Raw genomic sequence first — 24,807 nt, forward strand, 5'->3', positions numbered from 1 at the left:
CTGATTCAAATATTAGTTTTGTCCAAAAACCTCACAAACATACCCAGTATCATGTTTGACCAAAAATATGGGCATCCTGTGCTCCAAATTGACACATAAAATTAACCATCACAGCCACTCTGGTATGACGTGAAGGATTAGTTTGTATAGCATCATAATCCAGCTTGGTCCGATGAATATAACATGAAACATTTTTTGTGAAATATTTGTTCATAAAAAGAACAAAGCAGGTTCTGACAGGGAAATGTCTCTAATGTATACAAGTGAACAAGGCAATTCTCAGAGTTATTACACATTACATCATCATCGTTTTAGAAAAGAAAGATGTTTGTAAATGTGTATATGTACATTCAAAGCACAGAAAGGAGAGTATAAAGTGTATAACAATAATTGACAGTGATTCTTTCTGGGAAGATGTGAAGGAAAGGGAAAGATACAGAAGAAATTTCAACATGTTACCAGTGTATGTGCATGCATAGAAAAAGACATGGCAGATTACTCACAGAAGTGTTAAGAGAAGAATTTTTGAGTGAGTGGGATTCTTTATGGGTAGTTTTATATTCTTTTAGTTATTCTGCATTTTCTTTCTTTTTTAGGCCTTTTATTTATAAAGGTTTTAGCTACCTTTAAAAGGTAATACATGTACATAGTCTGAAATTCAAAAGGCACAAGATACCTAGGGAAAATCCTCTCACGTTTGGAAATGACATGGTGATTTATGGGAAGGAAGATTTTATTCAAGCCCGGGAACTATCACCATAGGGTTAGGGACAACTGTGATGGAAATCCGCAGTGAGGAAGAGAGATCCGGCTCAACTTTGAATACTGCACAAGCCAAGCGGGAATCTATAGCCAAGGAGCAAGGTGGGGGTCTCTGAATAGAATATTATTAAGAGGAAACATCAGAGTTAAGGTGGGGGGGTGGGAATTCGGTCTAAACGCACCCATGCGGCGGCGCCTGGGTGGCTTCGTGGGTTAAGCCTCCACTCTTGGTTTCAGCTCTTCATGATCTCACTGTTAGGGTCACCGTGGTGAGATCAAGTCCCGCTGTCGGCTCCGCGCTGACAGTGCAGAGCCCACTAGGAACTCTCTCTCTGCCCCTGCCCCACTCACTCTCTCTGCCTCTCTCAAATAAGTAAACTTACAAAAATAAAATTTAAAAAGATAAACCGAACCAACAGGACTCTTGCTGAAGGCAAGCCGAGGTGATCAGACCCCACTGGGGGATGCAAGCGATGAGGACTTTGGTCATACGTCAAGGGAGAGCACACATGGAGGGTGGGGGATTCCGGCTGAACTGACACGGGAATTCCTGTTAAAATGGGTCGATGCAGAACGGCACGTGGAAGTCCAACAGTGAGGTCTGGTTGCACCGGGGTTGAGGGTCGCCTGAGTAGGGTTCAGTCAGTGGGCGAACCCTCGCCAGTGGAATCAGGGTGTGTGGTCCTTGGGGGGCTGGCGTCCCTCACTAAGCAGGTGTCAACACTTCCCTTTCATTGCCGAATCCCACTCCATTCAAAGTTTTAATTGGCCAGCCCTTTTAGCTTACTTGTTTTTGGTCACTGCTTCCTCTACCTAGGGCTTCGGGCCCTAGGGCCGCAAGACAACATGACGGGGAAGCGTGGCGACCCCCGCGGCGATCCGGGAGGTGGGCCACCCCCCTTCCCGCCCCCGCTGCCACCCGGCTGCCGGCCTTGAGCTCCCCGCCCCCCAGAACGAGCTAAAGAGCGAACGGCGCCCGGACACAACAACCGGCCGTGCTACCAGAGCCCTCCAGTCGGGAGAAAAGGCGTCCGTGGTCCCCAAACCCCGGCAACCCAAGGGTCAAGGGAGCGTGCCGGAACCATCAGCGCACCCCCAGTATCTGGAGCCGGAGGGAACGCGTTTGCGGAGGACTTCCGGGGCAGGGCCTGGCAGGAGCGGAAGATCCCGGCGGCGCCGGACAGGGAGCTGGCGACAGCTGTGCGGGCTCGGGGCGGGCCCGGTTGGCAGCGGGAAGGAGGGCGCGCGCGGGGGCGGTGGACCACGCTCTGCCGGATTCTCCGGCCGCGCGGCCATGAACCTGGAGCGGCTGCGGAAGCGTGTCCGGCAGTACCTGGACCAGGTGGGCGGCCCAACCCGGGGAGCGCAGGCCCCGGGGCTCGTTGAGGCCAGCGCGCCCGAGCCCTTGCCCGCAGGGTAACTGTCGTCAGGGTCTTGCTGGCGCTTCGTCCGGCGGGGCCTGGGCTGAAGCCCCGGAAGGGAGGGAGGCAGCCCCTCAGCCCTCTCTGCATCTGGGAGGATGAGGAGCCCTGGGAGCGCAGGCCACCAAAGCGCAGCGCGAGCTTTACACGTGTTGACTCCCGCTCTGCAGCCGTCCTAACTGCTGCGCGCAGTGGGTGCTCAGTACAAACTTAGTGCTCAGTGGAAGTTAAAGGGTTATTTTAGGAGGAGAGTTGCAGGATGGCCTTTGAATTTAGCTAGCTAATGGAAAAGTTTCGAGAAGCTTAGTTGTAATTCTTATTTGGCAGAATTCAAGTGAATAAAGATACAAACAAGCCTGTTGTGTCAAATCAGTACTTTAACAAATTCATGTTGGGACGCCTGGATGGCTCAGTCGGTTGAGCCACACGGACTTCAGCTCAGGTCATGATCTCAGGGTTTGTGAGTTCGAGTCCCGTGTAGGGCTCTGTGCTGACAGCTCAGAGCCTGGAGCCTGCTTCGGATTCTGTGTCTCCCTTGCTCTCTGCCCCTCCTCGGCTCGCACTCTGTCTCTCTCAGGAGGAAATAAACATTAAAAAAAAATTTTTTTTTTAATAAAAAATAAATGTTAACTCTGTCTGTATTCCCTGCACTGCCCATGAATGAGCAGCAGTTTGTTTAGGAAGTGTCTCCAGAATCAGCAGCATTACTTTTATCCACAAGGTCAAGTAGTTTGTTTGTTTGTTTGCTTTTAACATTTAGTTTTTTTTTTTTGTTTTTTTTTTGTTTTTTTTTTTTTTTTTTTAATTTTTTTTAACGTTTATTTATTCCTGAGACAGAGAGAGACAGAGCACGAGCAGGCGAGGGTCAGAGAGAGGGAGACACAGAATCTGAAACAGGCTCCAGGCTGCCAGCCCAGAGCCCGACGCGGGGCTCGAACTCACGGACTGCGAGATCATGACCTGAGCCGAAGTCGGACACTCAACCGACTGAGCCACCCAGGCGCCCCTAACATTTAGTTTTTGAGAATGCTAGCAGGGCAGGGGCAGAGAGAGAGGGAGACAGAGAATCCCAAGCAGGCCCTGCGTTGTCGGTGCAAAGCCCAGCCTGGGGCTTGAAACCACCAACAGAACCCTGAGATCAGGACATGGGCCACCTAGGCGCCCCAAGGTCATTTAGTTTTATAAAATTTATACTCTCCAAATAAGTTGAAAACCAGGAAGGGGAGGGAAAAGCATATTTGATATGAAATGTTTCTAATGGATGTGACATAACACTGCCAGATGCCTGCGGTATGTTAGGGTCCTGTGTTGGTGAGTCAGTTGAACTGAACAGGTGCTTCTGAGCACTTTCTTTTTGGTTCTGGGGATGTAGTGAGAGATGAGACAGGTCCGGTTTCCACCCTGGGGGCACCTACCTTGAGCAGATTTGTAACCATTCCATAAGCATTCCTTTTCCCAGATTGACTGGTGACAGAGTACCTAGCTGGTGTTCAAGAACTGTACAAAGACAGAACGTTGCTAATGAGGAGATAACTGCAAAATAATTGTTTAAATTATCTACTGTCTTAGATACCTGCTTATACATTTTTACAATGTATAAGTTTAAAAAAATCCTACCTTCTTGAGCTGTATGTATCAAAGAGCCTACAATAATGTTTTTGTACCTTTGAACCAAAACTCACCTAGCTGAGATGTAAAATGGAGATAAGATTGGTAGACCTTTGCTACATGTAAAAAATTGTATTAAGATGTTGATTTATTATATAGCATTCTAACGATATTAGATATCTGTTTAAAACTATTGAAATAACAAGGTGGTTACTTTTTGTGTTTTGATACAGCAACAGTATCAAAGTGCTCTATTTTGGGCAGATAAAGTAGCTTCACTCTCTCATGGTAAGTGACAACTTGTAATTTTTTTTTCTGATTTCTATTTTAAAAACTTTTCTATCTTTCCTTGTGCCTCTGACCATTTATGTGATTTTTTTTCCTTCCAGAGGAACCCCAGGACATTTATTGGTTGGCTCAGTGTCTTTACCTGACAGCGCAATATCACAGAGCAGCTCATGCACTTCGGTCACGAAAACTGGACAAAGTAAGTGATTGTGTGAACTTTAAAGCTTCCCAAACTTTTCAAAAATGCTGTTAGATGAGGGGCACCTGGGTGGTCAGTTGTTTAAGTGTCTGACTCTTGGTTTCAGCTCAGGTCATGATCCCATGGTTTGTGAGTTCGAGCTCTGCATTGGACTCTGCACTGACAACATGGAGCCTGCTTGGAACTCTCTCTCTCCCTCTCTACCCCTCTTGAGCCCTTTCTCTGTCTCTCTCAAAATAAACTTAAAAAAAAATGAAAGGTATTAATTTAAAAAATATCATTAGATTAAATGTCAAAGTTATTTAAAAGGATTCAATTTTTCTTATTGAATGTAAAGAAAAATTGTCTTATTCCTAATCTCAGTCACCTTTTGTCCCCCAATCTAATCACTCAGTTTTGAAAATTCTGTTTTCTAAGTAACTCTGAAATTATGGATATTCGTTTCCATTTCATTACTGCTCATACATGTCAGGCCTTTAATTTGTTTTGTTTTAGCTTCTAGTCTCTTTTCTTTGATAATATCTTTCCCACTTCCATTTTCCCTGACTCTTTTTAGCAGTCTTTTAAACTATCACAAGAGTGGTCTTCCTAAAACACAGAAACACAGACCTGATTGTAGCACTGACAGTATCAATCAGTGATTTCCCACTGCCTACATAGGCACCAGAGTCCCTGTGGTTTCTCTCCGTCGGTGTCGAACCCACCACCACCACCAGTACAAGTAACATGTGCAAACTGACTGTTTGCAGTCCCATAGAGGAGTGCCCCTGCTCAGTGCCTGGAATGCTGGCCAGCCCCTCCACCTCTGTCCCTTGCACATGTTTTCTTAACTGCTAGTACTTTTATGCCGTTCTTCCAGAGTTTATATAGTTTACGTCTCACGAGTACTGTGTTTGCATCTTCCTGCCATAACCTCCTTAACAGATTGTTTTCTCTCCTAGCTGTATGAAGCATGCCGCTACCTTGCAGCTAGATGCCATGTAAGTATGCCATCTGTTTTAATTTTCTTGGTAAAAGTTTAATTATGTTGCTGTTATACAGAAATCTGGTGGTGGAGCTGGCAGATTAGTAAAGTATTCATGAGGAAGTGTTCTTTTCTTTAGTATTGTGTGCTATAAAATATTGATTCTCTATTTACCAATATCTGACATGCATGAAGAAAACTCTGCCTTAGAATTTGAAATTTTAAGCTCTACATTTTAAATATAAGTAATGAGTAGGTATATTCTATGACCCTTTTAAAATTGACAGTATTTGCTTGTATGTCTAGTGTTCGAAGTGATAGGTGATAAACAGTAGTTCTGGCTTTTGCACAACACAGTATGCTGCGAAAGAGCATCAGCAGGCACTTGATATTCTTGACATGGAGGAGCCAATCAACAAAAGGTTATTTGAGAAATACTTGAAGGATGAAAGTGGCTTGAAAGACCCCTCCAATGACTGGGAAATGTCACAGTCCTCCGTAAGTAATGCTGCAATAAGCATACTTCAGTAACATCAGTAAGAATTACTCACATGACATGCAAAACATAAATCACTTTCTTTTATTTCAGTATCACCATGTTAAAACAGTTCAGTTGCCAACTTACTTAATTTGCCACTGAAACACAAGAAGACTCCTAGACATTTCTGAGTCATTAGATGGAAGCTATAACTATGTCCTCATATGCTTGAGTCTGAAATACGCTGACTTGAGAGCTTTCTTCTCATTTGATGCCTTAAATTACTCCCACAGATGGAATAACTTTTCCCTTTCTTACTGTGTTTCAATACCTACCCCAGGAAACCATAGTTTGCTTCTTTCCAGGGAGTGGTTTGGTGTTACTCTTTATGTAATTTGTTTACTTCAGTTTGTATACTTCATACCTGCCTGAAATTGCAAATTCCTTGTTGGCAGAGATTATATAATGTAACATAATAAATGACATTCACAGATTACTAATCTCGACTGTTATTATTTTTTCTTTTTTTCTGCTTTTTTTTTTTTTTTTTTAACAGCCTTCTTGAGACTATTTATGTGCTAAGGAGCACGTTTATTTTTCTGCTAATAAAGGTATTTATGAGGGAGTCTGGTATTACCATTATTATTTTTGGACTACATACCATTTACCTGCTAAGAAATACATGGTTTGTAATGCATTATTTATCTTATGAAATTATTATTATTATTAGTATTATTTTTTACAAGTCATAAGATACTGCATTGGTGTAAGATTCTCTTGTTACATCCTCTTATTTTTAAGTTTGGATTTTATGATGAGTCTTCTTTGTCCCTTTACCTGTTTTAGCTGCCCGTCTCTGGATCATCTGTAGGTTTAGTTGCATGTTTCTTGAGGTTCGGAGTCTAGAATCTAGGTTGGATTGCCGCCCACATCCTCTTGTTAGTGGTAGTGGTGAGGTGGCTACTCTGTGAACACCTCACATGTACTCGCTTTGCAGAAGACTAGCACCTCTGCTTCTCACAGGGCCCTGTAAGTTAGATGAGGAAAGGAAACTTGTCTAGGGTCACTAGGAAGCATCAGAGCTGGGGTTTTAACTCAGGTCTGTCCAGTGCTACAAGTTCATGACCCTAATTGCGGTACCTTATTGTGCCAGTTTTTCAGTGTTTATTACTAAGATCCTTTCATTGCGACCCGCCTATCAAACTGTCTGAGTTTAATTTAACATTTGTATTCTGCTTGCTATCTAAATCATTACCCTCTTTGAGACAGAACAGATAAGGAACCAAGTAGCAGTGACGTGCTGTAGTTCTAAAGATTGTTGAAGTGAGGAGAGCCTAGGGAAGATAGAGAAGTTTTACTTCGCTTTCCTGTTTCTGTTAATTTGTTGGGATTGAATAAATTATTTTAGAGGTCAAGAGAAGTCTCAGCCTTAAGATAATAGATCATTCTGATCAAAAATTAAATTTCGACGTATTGATTTAGTACATGACTCATCATATTTTTCCAACAGATAAAGAGTTCTATTTGTCTTTTACGAGGGAAAATCTATGATGCTCTGGATAACCGAGCCCTAGCTACCTATAGCTACAAAGAAGCGTTGAAGCTGGATGCCTACTGTTTTGAAGCATTTGATCTTTTAACATCACACCACATGTTGACAGCTCAAGAAGGTTTGGAAACTCAGGTGTTTTCATGTTTAGCACAATTAATATCATTTGGATTTTTTTTTCTCTGAAACCTATACAATCAAGAGCAGACTATGCATGTTTAAACAGACCTGAAGCACATTGCAAAGGACAGTGGTGGATTGTGCAGTGCCCTTTGCTGTCAGAATCTTTAGGGTTGTGATGTGGTGAGGTCATCTTTTTGGGAAGTAACTTGAGGTAGTGTAAACCAAGATCTCAGTATCTGATTCAGAGATGCCCAACATGGCTTTACCTCAAAGCCTTTAACAACATCAGGGTGCAGGTCCCAGCTCCAGACAAGTGGAATGGAATCTCTGGCAGTGGGGCCCTGGCGTCAGATGTTTTAAAGCTCTCAGATGACCCTAAGGTGCAGCTAGGCTGAGAACCACAGACCTAGTATGTCAGCAGTAATATGAGGTGGATATGTGCAAGAAACACAGAGAAAATAGGGATGTTGTGTTAGTGGGGTTCAAGCACATTTTAGTCTATCTAGTGTAGTAGTTCTCAGGTTGATTTTGTGCCCTAGGGACACTTTTGATTTTTATAAATTGGGGACGGGATGGGAGGTTGCTAATGGCATCTAGTGGGTGGAGGTCAGAGATCCTGCTAACCATCCTGTGGTGGCGTGGGACAACCAACCGACAGAATTATCCACACAGAGTGTCAGCAGTGCTGAGGCTGGGAAACTGGCTGGGTGGTTCTTACATCTGGTGGTGACCAGAATCGCCTAAAAGGCTTCATGGCTTAACCCTCCAGGTGGTTCTTATCATCTGGGTCTGGAACCACTGTCTTAGATTTTCAAGTATATTTTGATCTTGTTATTCTCTCTTTTGAGTTCGATTTACTTAGACCAAGAACTATAGAAGAATATTTTTTATTGATGCCTTTTTTCCCCCATAAATATTGTGAGGACATTCTTTTTTCTTAACATTTTTAAGAGAAAGAACTTCTTGAGTCACTACCTCTTAGCAAGCTCTGTACTGAAGAACAGGAATTGCTACGCTTTCTATTTGAGAACAAATTAAAAAAGGTGAGTAAAAACACAAAATTAGTTTTGCTTTATGTAACTATTTTACTAAATTTGGCATCTATTCTTTTACTAGTTAAATTTTTAAAACTTAATTTTTATTAGCACATTTGCAAGAATAGATTTTAGATTACTTGAAATAGATGATATGATTCCTTAAAAAGTGTCCAAAATCATGTCTTTTTTCTAGGGATTCCTTATGCTAAAAGATTGAACTGTAACATAAGTGGGACGTTGTGTGTGAAAATGAGGATTTTTTTCTTATGCTTAGTGAACTTTTTTTTTTTAATTTAATTTATTTCTGAGAGAGAGACAGAACATGAGCGGGGGAGGGGCAAAGAAAGAGGGAGACACAGAATCTGAAACAGGCTCCAGGCTCTGAGCTGTCAGCACAGAGCCTGACGTGGGGCTCGAACTCAGAAACTGTGAGATCATGACCTGAACCGAAGTTGGATGTTCAACTGACTGAACCACCCAGGCGCCCCTGAACTTCTAATTTGTAAAATACTTCCTGCCCTGGAATTCCGTGATAAAATTGAGAGTCCAGCTGATTAAGAGGAGGGCTGATAAGATATAAAGTCAGGGCTCCCAGAGGTTCACACCTGCCCTGTGTAAACCCTTGAGCCATTGGGCCAGATCGAGTCTGCTGTTTGATTTGTACTGCACATTGGGTTCATGTTTCCCTTTCTCTGTTGCAGTATAATAAACCCAGTGAAACTGTCCTCCCCGAGTCTGTAGATGGTTTGCAGGAGAATCTGGATGTGGTAGTGTCTTTGGCTGAAAGACATTATTATAACTGTGATTTTAAAATGTGCTACAAGCTTACTTCTGTGTAAGTATATCCACTTATTTCTGTGTAGGAGCATAGAGTCCATTCTCATTTTACCTAAGAAGTATGTAGGACTGCTTTGTGAATAAGCTTGAACTAATTGGTGATAATTGAAGTTGCCTTTACAATTTGCAGAGTTTACTAGAAGGGTTATTGTTATCTTAAAAGAGCAATTTACAGACACAGGTTTATGGGCACTTATAGGTTTAGTCCATTGCCTTGGGAATAGGCAATTCCCTCGTCTCAGTGTTTTATAATTTGCAAATTTGAAAATACCATTCTGGCACATAGTCTCATAAAATCCCTTCTTTGTTAAAGTAGGGACTAGTCAAATCCTGTAGATGCTGGGTGCTCAGTCAGGCTTACTAAGTAGCTAAGCCATCTCCCTGCCGCCCCCACCATACCAGTTTTCCAGCGCACATGATTCAAACTTGTCTTGTAGCTAAATTACATATGCTATTTTTAACAGATCTTTGGGATTACTTAACATCCTTGAATTCACAAAAATATTAATTGACAAATACTTACGATCTGTTTAGTATTTCATATTGTTTTTAATCCTTCTTAGTAATTAGACTGCTTATTTTGTAATTCTGTTGATTTAAAATAAATGTATGTGATAGTGTTTGTTTTTATTCCTTCTAAATAAACCAGAATTTTCCCTTTCATTTATAAGATAATCATTACCTTAATTGAGCCAACCTGAAGGTAATGGAGTTAAAAAAGTAAAAAAAGTATTTTACATAAAGATGTAATGACTGTTTAGACATAGCTATTTTAATGAGGTATGTTCTGTTATGTATTGCTTCTGGCATGGTAAATGTTGCTTTGACTTTCAGAGTGATGGAGAAAGATCCTTTCCATGCAAACTGTTTACCTGTACATATAGGGACACTTGTGGAGCTGAATAAAGCAAATGGTAATTTTTTTTTAATCAAAATAATAATTGTTAAGACAAAAAAATTTTCTGTAACTCTTGAAATTATGTCTCATAAGTCCTGGATAATTGAGATTGCAGTTAACAACATAATGGAGTTCTCTGACAAAAGTAACAGCTAGTGTAAGAAAAGCTTATCAGAGTGACTGAGGATCAATTCTCTTATGCCTACAGAACAGTGTTTGTTTTCCCTTGCTTCCTGTTGTCAAATGTACTTTATGGTTTAAGTTGTATAAGCTTTAGAGTATCGGCAGATAGTTTTTCTTTTTTTTGTAAAATCCTAAGAAAACTGATAGAAAACTGATAGAAAATAGTTTAGAAACTGGGTGGGGGCAGAGTTTTTGCTTGTGTTTCCTATACTTTAACATTTCAGAAACATTTTAGTTATGTTTGGATGTTATTTGCCCTTAAATCTTTTAAGCTGTGTCAGGAGTTTAAAAAGCCTGACACTCCAATTCCAAACCCCTGCTGCTCCGGGTGTGGTCTATGGACCAGCAGCATCACATCTCCTAGAAGCTTGTTGGAGATGCGGACACTCCGGCTGTGCTGGTCTAACGGATCCAAATCTGCACATAGGAAGCTTCATCATGATGTGTTAGGACTTACACGTTACTCAAGAAGAAATCATCTTGCTGATTTGAAACTTGAAAGTTTGATCACTCAAATTGGTTATGGGTAGTTAAGATGGTCCATAATAAGGGCACAGAGTGTGTGATACCAGTTATGAAGATAAGCGAAGAGCTTTGAAATTACTTCTCAAGCACCATGACGTGCTTTATCATGAGAGACTCGTCCAGTTTTCCAGTCACTCCAGAAACACTCAGTGTCCACTTGTAGGGTAAGACGTTGGTGGGGGGCTGTGAATGAAACAACTGTAGTAGTTGTATATTTTATTAAGTAAATAGAAAACTATGAAAGTGTTACTATGAGAATAAATTTGTTTGATCGTGAAGAGTTGTAACTAGAGGAAAGTCATATCTTAAAATTGACTGGATCTAATTCTTTTTTTCTTTTTTTTAATGTAGAACTTTTCTACCTTTCTCATAAATTGGTGGATCTGTATCCTAGTAATCCTGTAAGTAAATGTAAACCTTTTTTCTTATGGTGTATTTTTCTTACCTGAACTCTAAAAAAATACTTAACTGGCTTTTAGGTAGTAACTTATATTTAAGTTCAAGCAAATAATGTTTGTTTATTTATTTATTTATTTATTTATTTTTATTTTTTTATTTTATTTTTTTTTACATTTATTTATTTTTGAGAGACAGAGTGAGACAGGGTGCAAGCAGGGGAGGGGCAGAGAGAGAAGGAGACAGAATCCAAAGCAGGCTCCAGGCTCTGAGCTGTCAGCACAGAGCCTGACACGGGGCTTGAACCCACGAACCATGAGATCACAACCTGAGCCGAAGTCGGATGTTCAACCAATTGAGCCACCCAGGCACCCCCAAATATAATGTTTATTTTAAGGTGTTGGAGGAGGACCTCCTAGTGCTATGATAATTAGAAGTAGCGTTAGCTTTTCAATCCATGAAAGTATTTAAGTATCTTGAAACAATAGCTTAAAACAAAAATCCTTTTATTCTGGTTACAGAAATAATATATGCTTATTTTAATATACTTGATATACAGAAAAATAAAATGTTGAAAATGAAAGTCATACTCTCACCTCTTGTAAGTGATGCTAATAATTACTTGGTGGCTTCCTCACCTTGCACGTACAGCATAACTTACTGAATTGTGCAATAGTTGGGTCATTGGGTCTCTTAGGCTACCTTGGAACACAACTGGGACCCAGAGATTAAAACTAATTCAGGAACTGTGTCCTTAGAGACAGAAGTTAGGGATCAAAGCCTAAGCCTCACCCAAGAATCTCTGCCCTTGGCCAGTATGAAAATAATTTAGAAAGAGGCAGAATCAGTGCAAGAGAAGTCTGCTAATGAGGTCGAGCCTGCATAGTGCTGGTGAGAACCTGGGTGGAGCCAGGGAGGACACGACTCAGGCTGGTGTTTGTACCAAGTGTGAAGGAACCTCATCTTGTATTGAATGCTGCAGGGACATCATTGAAGGCACTTTGAGGAAGAATCTGTTCTTTTTTCATCTAGGACCCTTAGTAAACAGCCTGTCTCAGAGAAGTTTCTAACTTGAACTAGAATAACTTGAGCTAGAACACGTAATGGAATGTGTAGTCCACCCTCTGGCCTGGTATGTTAGAGATTTCCAGTTCCAAGTCAACCATCTTTGGTCACAGTAAATTTTGAACTTTTTAGGTGTCTTGGTTTGCAGTGGGATGCTATTATCTCATGGTTGGTCATAAAAATGAACATGCCAGAAGATACCTCAGGTATGGATCTGTTGTCTTTCTCCCTCTGTAACGAGCCTATAGTAAGGGATTTCTTGTTCATCCTTTTTAATACGATAATTAAGTACTTTAAAAGCAGTATGAAAGGATAATTTTTTTCAGATTCAGTTCAGTTGCATCAATTATGTACCTTTTTTTTTTTTTAATGTTTATTTATCTTAGAGTGAGAGAGAGTGCACACATGAGAGCAGGGGAGCGACAGAGAGAGAGTGAGAGAGAGAATTCCAAGTAGGCTCTGCCCTGTCAGCACAGAGCCTGACGTGCGGCTCAAATTCACGAACTGTGAAATCATGACCTGAGCCAAAATCAAGAGTCAGCTGCTAATTGACTAAGCCACCCAGGTGCCCCAATTACATACCTTTTTATAAGATGTCATGAGGGGATATAAAAGTCAGTGGTGTAGACCTTATTCTCAAGGAATTTACGATGTGTGTAAATTATAAGTGAGAAGAAACATGAAACAATAATAGATGTTTGGAAGGTCCTGTTTTTCATTTACAGAGATACTCGGCACCTTTTAACTTTAGGACTTCTTTTGTTAATACTTGTGAAATTACATGAAACTACATGAGATTAGGGTCACTAAATGTGACTATAAAACAGAATTCTTGTCATAGTGAACTGGTTTATATAAGGATCTGCTGTGTGCAGCCCAGTCAAGCTACTTTATAAGTGTGATTTCAGCCACATGAACAAACTGGAAAGTGGATCTAAGAAAAAGTGTGTAAACTTTGGACATAGATTTGAATTCTAATACAAGCTCTACCACTTGCTAGCCGTAATTCCTTGGGAAAGTTAATAACCTCTGACCCTCTCTTCTTTAAAAATGGGAATGATACAATACTTGTATCCCAGGATTGTTAGGAAAATTGGTAGGATGACTCATAAGGATCCTGCACTCGGAAAAACAGGGAGTTCTCTGGTCAGTTGAATGTTAAGCATTTTAGAAGAACTTGCTTGTGCTTTTTCCTGGAGTAGGCAGATGATTCAGATGTGATAGTTCCTCTGAACTGTGCTTCTCTGATTTAGTGATGGACTCCATGTGAATCAAGGAACATTTGAGTGATAGAAAACTTAGAAAATAAAATGCTGGGAAATGGCATCTCATTGTTTATATTTTCCTTGTTTTGTGGTGTGTTCTCTTTATTCTGGGTGTCCTGGGTCACCGGGTGTCTGCTGATTGAAGACTACTTATGACGGCTTAAGACTGTGTGGTGCAGTCTGCAGGACCAGGGTGTTCTCCTGCTGCCGTCCACAGGGTGTCACTTAATCTTCCCAGCCTCAGTATACTGATGTTTAAAATACAAATAACGATTTACCTTGTAAGTTACTAGGTGATGCACATGAAGCATTTCACATGGAGTCTGGTGTAAAATATGCCCTCATTAAATGGTTGTTGCTACCACAATTACTGAAACAAAGCTCTTGGATTAAGTAATATTTGTAAATTCAGAGTGTATTTGTATTTGTAAATATAGAGTGCCAGTGGGTTCAACTATTGGACCTAAAAAGTTGTGGACCTCTCTTAAAATGTCTTAAAATTTTGCTTGTACTATTAAACATTCTTTTATTTCAAATGAGATTAACAATTGTTATGTAAGTATTTAATATGTTAAGAGCTCATTTATTTAATTCCAATATCCTTGAAGCTATCAGCTTATATAAAATTAACAAGAATGAATCTCTCACTAGAATGACGTTTCTTGTTTCAGCAAAGCGACAACACTTGAGAAGACTTACGGGCCTGCGTGGGTAGCGTACGGACACTCATTTGCAGTTGAGAGCGAGCATGACCAGGCCATGGCTGCTTACTTCACAGCCGCGCAGCTCATGAAAGGGTACGGCAGAGTGCGTGGTGAAATCCGTGAAGGGCTGCTCTTGCTAACAGAATGACGATTCTGTTACTACTGTCATTGCCATTTGGTCGCTGAACTAAACAAAAATATCTTATTTGTATCTTGTTAGTAGCTTATGATTGAACATGGAGGGAAAGAGGCTGGTGTAGTGGTTTTGACCTAGCAGGTCACTTTCACCAGTACAGAATGGCACTAGGAAATTAAGCTGAGGGAAGAAAGGAGGGTTAGAGGCTCCTTCTCATGCAGGAATGAAAGTATTCGTGAGCAAATATGTTATCTTTATCCTATTTATGTCCAAAAGGTATTTGATGTAGGCTTTGTGGACTGTATTTGACAGCGTTCTTGATTTTATTTACTTACTTTTTATTTATTTTTATGAGAGAAAGCATGCGCGTGTGCGCATGAACCAGGGAGGGAGGGGCAGAGAGAGAATCCCAAGCAGGCTCTGTGCTGTCATTGCAGAAGTTGATGCAGGGTTCCATCTCATGACTATGAGATCATGACCTGAGCCTAAATCAAGAGTCAAGACACTTAACCAACTGAGCCACCCAGGTACCCCTCCAGTGTTCTAGATTTATATCAATATTAAGAGTATTGATATTAAGTGATATAAGTGCACCCTAAGAGTATCTTACTTTGTGGTGGGGAGTCAACTCTCCTGTCAACTCTCTTTGGACTTGCCTAACACTTGTCCTAGCCCTACCACGTGGTGTTCTTTTGTGTGGGCTGTGTCCGTTTCTGGAGAGGTAGTAGGAGTGCAGTAGTTCCAAGGGCTGGTCTGGAGTCAGACTCCTGGGGGTCTCAGCCAAGTATGTACCCTCTTGAAAAATAGGGAGAATTGCAGTACTTATTTTCTGGGAATAATTGAGACAATACCAGTTAAAGACTTGGAACAATGTCTGACATGCAGAAAGCAGTCAGTAAAAGCTGCCTTAATTTCTTTGCTTATAGTATTCAGAAGTGGGATCATATATTTATCTTCATTGAACGTCATCTCGTTAGGTTTGATTTACCTTTTCTATTTCCTTACAAGCATTCTAAGTGTAGTCACTGGGGTAGGGCTTTATATATGAATTTGGTCAGGGTGAGGATATATAATTCAGTCCTAATACCAACGTATTATTAGAAATAGTTCTCCAGGTTAAAATGGTTTCAGCAGTTACTGACCCACCTGAATGGTCCTCAGTACCAATCATGGAGAGTCCATGATTCTCCAGCTTATCCACTGTGATGTGTGAGACCTTTCTTTCCCAGTGTTTTGCTAAAACTTGGCTCCCGTGTCTACCAAGACCTCTAATCTATCAATCTGGTCAATTGGCAGAAAAAAAAGTCTCCACAATTTACCTTGGGTTGTTTCTCACTATTTTTTTTAACGTTTATTAATTTTTGAGACAATGAGAAAGACACAGTGCAAGCAGTGGAGGGGCATACAGAGGGAGACACAGAATCTGAAGCGGGCTCCAGGCTCTGAGCCGTCAGCCCAGAGCCCGACGCGGGGCTCGAACTCACAAACCGTGAGATCGTGACCTGAGCCGAAGTCGGATGCCCAACCAACTGAGCCACCCAGGTGCCCCCTTGGGTTGTTTCTTATGAACACAGGCTAGAGTGTGCTTTTTAATTTTATTTATTTTATTTATTTATTTTTTCTGGGTGCTCACAAACCCAGAATAGTTATTGTTTGTCAGTTTCTACCTAAGAATCAAAACTAATTACAGAATTTTCCAATGTAACAAACTACATTCAAGTAAATTTTCAAATCTGCTCACCAAGATAAGCATTATTCTTTTCATTTCTTCCCCATCAGAACAACTTTGCATTCTCTTAACTTCCCTGTGTTTGGATAAATGTTTGAAATTGTGTAAATACTGTAAGTGTTCCTTTATGATTTCTTCTTTGAGCCACTGGTTATGTAAGAGTATGTTGTTTAATTCTCACATATTTGTGAATTTCCCAAATTTCCTTCTGTTAGGATTTCTGATTGAATTCCATTGTGGTTAGAGAGCATATTATATGTATCTCAGTCCTTTCAAATTTATTGAGGCTTGTTTTATGACCTCACATGGTCTATTGTAGAATGTTCCAGGTGCACTTGAGAATCTGCTTTTTTGGGGTGATTGTTGTACTGCAGTCCCTTGGGTCTGATTGGGTTCTAGTGTTGGTCATGTCTTCTGCTTCCTTGTTTATCTTTTGCCTAGTTATTTTATCCATTGTGGCAGGTGAGCTGTTGAAACCTCCCAACTATTATTTTTGAATTTTGTCTTTTTCCCTCCAATTCTGGCAGATTTTGCTACATGTATTTTGGGTCTCTATTGTTAGGTTTTGAGTGCAGTCTTTCACTATTATAGGAGGTCTTTCATTGTCTCCGGTAACAGCTTTTGTCTTAAGTCTATTTTGTCTGATACTAGTATAATCACACCAGTTCTCCCTTGTTACTGTTTGCATGGTCTTTTTCCATCCTTTTACTTTTAACTTGTGTCTTCAAATCTAAAGTAGGTCTCTTATAGACAATATGTAGTTGGATCATTGTTTTATTATTCATTCTGCCAATTTCTTTCTGATGGAATTTTATGTGTTACTGTGTTATGTAATTACTGGTAAGTAGGATTTATGTTTACCATTTGCTCTGTTTTTATGTCTTTTTTGTTCTTCCTTGTTACTGCCTTTTTTGTTAGATATTTTGTAATATACCATTTTAATTCCTTGGTTTTTCCTTATACTATATTTTTTGAGCCTTTTGTTTTGGTTTGGGTTTTTAGTGGTTATCTTGGGGATTACAGTTAACATCTTAAAAGAATCTAGTTTGTAGGGTGCTTTCCAGCACCAACAACCAATTCTCTGATTATCTGGACACTAGCTGGGTCCAGTTCTGACTGGTCAGTTCAGTTCTGACACTACCCGGATTTAGTACAGACCCTTCACAGGTTAAGCACTCAGTCCCATAAGACTGCTGCTCCCCACTTCAGACGCCAGTGGTAAGTCCCAGACCACTTTCACTTCTGACTGGCTAGAAATCGGGGGGTTCCCATGACCCTCTCCTGAGATTTGGTGATTTGCAGAATGACCCACAGAACTCAGGAAGGCATTTTACTTAATTCTTCTGGCTTGTTATAAAGGGTATACTCCAGAATAGCCAGACAGAAGGTATCCACACCCTCTGCAGGCAAGCCACTCTCCCGGCACTGCACTGTGTTCACCAGCCCAGATACTCAGTCTCTTTGTTCGCAAGTTTTTATGGAGCTCAATTTCCGGCCCTTCCCTTCATGGGAAGTCAGTTGGAACTTTTGTTCCCACCCTCTTATCACTTGGTCTTCCTGGTGACCAGCCCCTTACAAGGCTGTTTTGGGGCCCTACCCTGAGTCACCTTCATTAGTATAAACTCAGGTGTGATCAAAAGGGGTCACTGTGAATACCAAAGAGACTCCTATCACTAAGGAAATTGCAAGGGTTTTTAGGTGCTCCGTATCAAGAACCAAGGGGAAGACCAAATACATTTCTTACTTTACCACTGCAACTTAATTCCAGTTGTATAAAATTTTACTCTTCTGCAGTTCTGTTTCTTTCTGCCTCCTTTGTGCTCTTATCACACAGATTACATGTTACACATCGTAAGCCCCCAACACAAATTTATGATTGTTCTATTACTCAGTTATCTGTTAAATCAGGTAGAAGAATTGCAAACAAAATATATTTGTACTGTCTTGTGTTTACCTAGGTGGTAACTTTTATTAAATTACTTAAAAAAAATTTTTTTTTTTAATTTACATCCGAGTTAGCTAGCATATAGTGCAACAGTGGTTTCAGGAGTAGATTCCTTAATGCCCCTTACCCATTTAGCCCATCCCCCCTCCCACAACCCCTCCAGTACCCTCTGTTTGTTCTCCATATTTAAGAGTCTCTTCTGTTTTGTCCCCCTCCCTGTTTTTATATTATTTTTGTTTCCCTTCTCTTGTGTTCATCTGTTCTTTGCCTTAAAGTCTCATATGAGTGAAGTCATATGATATTTGTCTTTCTCTGACTGACTAATTTCATTTAGCATAATACCCTCTAGTTCCATCCACGTAGTTGCAAATGGCAAGATTTCATTCTTTTTGATTGCTGAGTAATACTCCACTGTATATGGAAACCACTTCTTTATCCATTCATCCATCGATGGACATTTGAGCTCTTTCCATACTTTGGCTATTGTTGATAGTGCTGCTACAGATATTGGGGTGCATGTGTCCCTTCGAAACAGCATACCTGAATCCCTTGGATAAATACCTAGTAGTGCAATTGCTGGGTTGTAGGGTAGTTCTATTTTTAATTTTTTGAGGAACCTGCATACTGTTTTCCAGAGTGGCAGCACCAGTTTGCATTCCCACCAGCACTGCAAAAGAGATCCTCTGTCTCCACATCCTCGCCAACATCTGTTGTTGCCTGAGTTGTTAATGTAAGCCGAATATTCTGACAGGTGTGGTTTTGATTTGTATTTCCTTGATGATGAGTGATGTTGAGCATTTTTTCATGTGTTGGTTGGCCATCTGGATGTCTTCTTTGGAGAAGTGTCTATTCATGTCTTCTACCCGTTTCTTTACTGGATTATTTGTTATTTGGGTGTTGAGTTTGATGACTTCTTTATGGATTTTGGGTACTAACCCATTATGTGATACGTCGTTTGCAAATATCTTCTCCCAGTCTGGTGGTTCCCTTTTAGTTTTGCTGATTGTTTCCTTCATTGTGCAGAAGCTTTTTATTTTGATGAGGTCCCAATAAGTCATTTTTGCTTTGCCCTTGCCTCTGGAGACGTGTTGAGTAAGAAGTTGCTATGGCTGAGGTCAGAGAGGTTTTTGCCTGCTTTCTCCTCGAGGATTTTGATGGTTTTCTGTCTCACGTTTAGGACTTTCATCCATTTTGAGTTTATTTTTGTGTCTGGTGTAAGAAAGTGGTCCAGGCTCATTTTTCTGCATGTTGCTGTCCAGTTTTCCCAGCACCACTGGCTCAAGAGACTGTCTTTATTCCATTGGATACTTTTTCCTGCTTTGTCAAAGATTAGTTGGCCATACGTTTGTGGGTCCATTTCTGGGTTCTCTATTCTGTTCCACTTATCTGAGTGTCTGTTTTTGTGTCAGTACTGTACTGTCTTCATAATGACAGCTTTGTAATACAGCTTGAGGTCTGGGATTGTGATGCCCCTTGCTTTGGTTTTCAAGATTGCTTTGGCTATTCAGAGTCTTTTTTGGTTCCATACAAATGTTAGGATTGTTTGTTCTAGCTCTGTGAAGAATGCTGGTGTTATTTGGATAGGGATTGCACTGAACATGTAGATTGCTTTGGGGATTATCGACATTTTAACAATATTTGTTCTTCCTATCCAGGAGGAGTCTTTTTCCATTTTTTTGTGTCTTCTTCAACTTCTTTCATAAGCTTCTATAGTTTTCAGTGTATAGATTTTTCACCTCTTTGGTTGGATTTATTCCTAGATATTTTATGGTTTTTGATACAATTGTAAATGGGATCGATTACTTGATTTCTCTTTCTGTTGCTTCATTGTGGGTGTGTAGGAATGCAACCGATTTCTGTGCATTGATTTTAGATCCTGCCACTTGCTGAATTCATGAATCAATTCTAGCAGTTTTTTGGTGGAATCATTTGGGTTTTCCATGTAGAGTATCATGTCATCTGCGAAGAGTGAAAGTTTGACCTCCTCCTGGCCAATTTGGATGCCTTTTATTTCTTTGTGTTGTCTGATTGCAGAGGCTAAGACTTCCAATACTATGTTGAATAACAGTGGAGAGAGTGGACATCCCTGTTGTGTTCCTGACCTTAGGGGGAAAGCTCTCAGTTTTTCCCCATTGAGGATGATCTTAGCGTTGTGTCGTTCATATATGGCTTTTATGATCTCGAGGTATGATCCTTCTATCCCTACTTTCTTGAGGGTTTTTATCAAGAAAGGATGCTGTATTTTGTCAAATGCTTTCTCTGCATCTATTGAGAGGATCATATGGTTCTTGTCCTTTCTTTTATTGATGGGATGAATCACATTAATTGTTCTGCGGATATTGAACCAGCCCTGCATCCCAGGTATAAATCCCACTTGGTCATGGTGAATATTTTTTTAATGTATTGCTGGAGCCAGTTGCCTAATATCTTGTTGAGGATTTTTGCATCCATGTTCGTCAGAGAAATTGGTCTATAGTTCTCCTTTTCAGTCAGGTCTCTGTCTGGTTTTGGAATCAAGGTAATGCTGGTTTCATAGAAAGAGTTTGGAAGTTTTCCTTCCATTTCTATTTTTTGGAACAGCTTCAAGAGAATAGGTGTTAACTCTTCCTTAAATGTTTGGTAGAATTCTCCTGGAAAGCCATCTGGCCCTGGACTCTTGGGTTTTTGGGAGGAGATTTTTGGTTACTAATTCGATTTCTTTACTGGTTGTGGGTCTGTTCAAATTTTCTATTTCTTCCTTTTTCAGTTTTGGTAGTGTATATGTTTCTAGGAATTTGTCCATTTCTTCCAGATTACCCATTTTATTGGCATATAGTTGCTCCTAATAGTCTCTTATTATTGTTTTTATTTCTGTTTGTTGGTTGTGATCTCTCCTCTTTCATTCTTGATTTTATTTATTTGGGTCCTTTCCTTTTTCTTCTGGATCAAAGTGGCTAGTGGTTTATCAATTTTGTTAATTCTTTCAAAGAACCAGCTTCTGGTTTCATTGATCTGTTCTACTGTTTTTTTGGTTTCAATAGCATTAATTTCTGCTCTAATCTATTATTTCCTGTCTTCTGCTGGTTTTGGGTTTTATTTGCTGTTCTTTTTCCAGCTCCTTAAGGCGTAAGGTTAGGTTGTGTATCTGAGATCTTTCTTCCTTCTTTAGGAAGGCTTGGATTGCTGTATGCTTTCCTCTTATGACTGCCTTTGCTGCGTCCCAGAGGTTTTGGGTTGTGGTGTTATGATTTTCATTGACTTCCATATACTTTTTAATTTTCTCTTTAACTGCTTGGTTAGCCCATTCATTCTTTAGTAGGATGTTCTTCAGTCTTCAAGTATTTGTTACCTTTCCAAATTTTTTCTTGTGGTTGATTTCAACTTTCATAGCGTTATGGTCTGAAAATATGCACGGTATGATCTCAATCTTTTTGTACTTACTTAAGGCTGATTTGTGTCCCAGTATATGGTCTATCCTGGAGAACGTTCCATGTGCACTGGAGAAGAATATAAATTCTGCTGCTTTAGGATGAAGTGTTCTGAATATATCTGTTAAGTCCATCTGGTCCAGTGTGTCATTCAAAGCCATTGTTTCCTTGTTGATTTTCTGATTAGATGATCTGTCCATTGCTGTAAGTGGGTGTTGAAGTCCCCTCCTATTATGGTATTACTATTGATGAGTTTATGTTTGTGATTAGTTGATTTATATATTTGGGGGGTTTCACATTTAGAGCATAAATGTTTACAATTGTTAGGTCTTCTTGGTGGATAGACCCCTTGATTATGATAGAATGCCTTTCTGCATCTCTTGATACAGTCTTTATTTTAAAGTCTAGATTGTGTGATATAAGTGTGGCTACTCTGGCTTTCTTTTGTTGACAATTAGCATGATAGATGGTTCTCCACCCCCTTACTTTCAATCTGAAGGTGTCTTTGCGTCTAAAGTGGGTCTCTTGTAAGCAGCATATAGATGGATCTTGTTTTCTTACCCATTCTGTTATCCTATGTCTTTTGATTGGAGCATTGAGTCTATTGACGTTTAGAGTGAGTATTGAAAGATTAAAAAAATTTTTCTTTTAATGTTTATTTTTGAGAGAGAGAGAGCGCGAGTGAGTCACGGAAGGGCAGAGAGAGAGGGGGACACAGAATCCGAAGCAGCTCTAGGCTCTGAGCTGTCAGCACAGAGCCAGACATGGGCTCAAACCCACAAACCGGTAGACCATGACCTGAGCCGAAGTCGGACTGAAGTCTTCTAAATTCCTTTTTTTAAAATGTGGGATTTGAGTTACTGTATAGTCTCCTTTCATTTCAGCGTGAGGGACACCCTTCAGTGTCTCTTGTCTGCAACAATATTTCTCAGTTTTTTGTTTTCTGAGAAATGTTTAATTTCACCCTCATTTTCAAGGGTAGTTTTATTGGGTATGAAATTCTTGGTTGGTGCTCTGTTTCTTTCAGCACCTTGAATGTCCTCCCTCCGCCTTTCCTGGTGTCCAGGAAAGCCAGGTGTTAATCTTATTGGGAATCTCTTGTACGTCACTGGTTGTAGTTTCTTACTGCTTTAAAGTCAGTAGTCTGGGAGTGCCTGGGGCGCTCAGTCGGTTGAGTGTCCAACTTCGTCTCAGGTTATGGTCTTGCGGTTCGTGAGTTCAAGACCCACATCAGGCTCTGTTCTAATGGCTCGGAGCCTGGAGCTGCTTTGGATTCTCTATCTACCTCTCACTCTCTGCCCCTCCCCCACTCATGCTCTGTCTCTCTCAAAAAATAAATAAATGTTACAAATTAAAGTCAGTAGTCTGACTATGACTATAATATGTCTAAGTGTGGATCTCTGAGTATCCTGCTTGGAGTTTTTTGTTTGTTTTTTTAATTTGAGGTGTTTTGGGCCCAAATATTCTTTAGTATCTAATATTCTTTCTGCCACTTGCTGTTTCCCTTTGCCTTCTGGTGTTGTCATCGTGTATATTTCGGTTTGCCTGATAGCATCCCACAGGTCTCTGAAGCTTTGTTCATTTTTCCTTATTCTTTTATCTTTATGTTCCTTAGACTGGGTAATGTCAGTTGACCTAACTCCAGGTTCACTGATTCTTCTGCCTTTTCAAACTGCTGTTGAACCCTTCTACTGAACAACCCTTTTCGTTATTTTATGTTTCAACTTGAGATTTTATATTTTTGTTTTCATATAGTTTTTTAAATGTTTGTTTATTTTGAGAAAGAAGAAAGAGAGAGTGTGTGCACTCACACACGTGAGTGAGAGAGAGGCAGAGAGAGGGAGAGAGAACCGCAAGCAGGATCTGGCTGTCAGCACAGAGCCTGATGTGGGACCCAATCTCACAAACCGTGAGATATATGACCTGAGCCAAAATCAAGAGTCAGATGCGTAACTAACTAAGCCACTCAGGCACCCCTCTATTTTCATATTTAAAATAGCTTATTTAAAGTGTTTGTCTAAAAATAATAATAAAATGTTTGTCTAGTACATCCAACATCTGGTGTTTGTCAGGACAGTTTCTATTGCCTGCTTTCTACCCACTCCCCTGGATTGCCAATCGTTTCCTGGGTATTGGCATGTTTCACCTGTCTTTGTGTAGTAAACAACCCTCAGATTGTTGTTTAGATAGTTAGCTTCTGAAGTTCTGAAAAATTTATTTTGACAATTAGGCAGTGTTGATACTGCTTTTTCTGGTGTCGAGTTTTGGAGGTGTTTACTTGGCCATTTTGGAAGTACTTCCTCCAGGTAAATCCTTTTAAAGCGTCCTTCATGAACCTATCTGTAGGTGATTCACCTGAGCTGATTCTTGATTAAAACCAAAGCACCTACCAACCTGTTGGTTAGTATTTATAGACTTTCTTAGATTCATCTTCAAAAAAATATTATTTTATTCTGTTTGTTTTAATGTAATTACTGGTCTGGCAAGAGATTCAGTTAAGAAGTGGTTAGTACTTGCTCTGTACCTACAACTGTTTCAGAGGATGTGAAAATGGGGTATACATGACATACTTTTGAAACCCTTGGGGATAGAACTGATAGTAATTGAGATAATAGGAATGGACACAAGGGAGATCCATTTAGGTTAGAAAGTCCGAAGCATTTCCTAAAGGGAAGGGTCACTTGAACATGTCACAAAGGATAAATAGTAGAGGAGGGGGAAGACGGTCAAGGCCAAAGGTATGACATTAGCATCGTAGAAGAAAACAGGAAGCACAGACCTGCCCTTCTGCTTAGGAGAGTTTTGGTTTTTTTTGTTTTTACTGTAGAATGATGAAAAATAAAGATAAGTAAGTAGCTTGCTGATAGATTCTAGAAGTGGTCTGAAAGTGATAGATTCTAACAGGTCTGAAAACCTATTAGACATTTATTACGTATTAGTAAATGAAGTGTTAGGAAAAAAAGTAAACACATTATTTTGGGCTATGTTTAAGTTATTTTGCATACAGGATTTGAAGTTGGTAAATTAATTTCTGCTGAATTATAAAGTTTTAGGTGTTGCATATGTGAAATTCTCCAATATTTTTAGGTGTCATTTGCCAATGCTCTACATCGGATTAGAATATGGATTGACCAATAACTCAAAGTTGGCTGAAAGATTCTTTGGCCAAGCGCTAAGCATTGCACCAGAAGACCCTTTTGTTATGCACGAGGTTGGCGTAGTTGCATTTCAGAATGGCGAGTAAGTCTTGAAAGGCCCAAAACCCTGTTTTCTTTCTGTAAATGAAAT

At 40.1% G+C, this 24,807-nt stretch overlaps 1 protein-coding gene across 3 annotated transcripts in view; it reads left to right on the forward strand.

Moving 5' to 3' along the window:
• The first annotated feature begins 1,919 nt into the window (after window positions 1–1,919).
• The window catches only part of CDC16 (cell division cycle 16), a 43,935-nt gene continuing 21,047 nt past the window's right edge, over window positions 1,920–24,807 (forward strand). The window contains exons 1-13 of one of the 3 annotated variants that reach the window (XM_042930966.1): window positions 1,920–2,104; window positions 4,025–4,079; window positions 4,181–4,278; window positions 5,220–5,258; window positions 5,600–5,740; window positions 7,231–7,390; window positions 8,344–8,435; window positions 9,131–9,264; window positions 10,101–10,180; window positions 11,224–11,273; window positions 12,466–12,539; window positions 14,270–14,395; window positions 24,607–24,759. In XM_042930966.1, coding sequence (XP_042786900.1) covers window positions 2,057–2,104; window positions 4,025–4,079; window positions 4,181–4,278; window positions 5,220–5,258; window positions 5,600–5,740; window positions 7,231–7,390; window positions 8,344–8,435; window positions 9,131–9,264; window positions 10,101–10,180; window positions 11,224–11,273; window positions 12,466–12,539; window positions 14,270–14,395; window positions 24,607–24,759 — 1,250 coding nt within the window. In that variant the 5' untranslated portion in view covers window positions 1,920–2,056. The remainder of the gene's footprint in view (window positions 2,105–4,024; window positions 4,080–4,180; window positions 4,279–5,219; window positions 5,259–5,599; window positions 5,741–7,230; window positions 7,391–8,343; window positions 8,436–9,130; window positions 9,265–10,100; window positions 10,181–11,223; window positions 11,274–12,465; window positions 12,540–14,269; window positions 14,396–24,606; window positions 24,760–24,807) is intronic. The other 2 variants (XM_042930950.1, XM_042930959.1) reach the window with 2 other exon arrangements.

Source organism: Panthera leo, chromosome A1 (assembly GCF_018350215.1).
Source record: "Panthera leo isolate Ple1 chromosome A1, P.leo_Ple1_pat1.1, whole genome shotgun sequence".
Taxonomy (NCBI): domain Eukaryota; kingdom Metazoa; phylum Chordata; class Mammalia; order Carnivora; family Felidae; genus Panthera; species Panthera leo.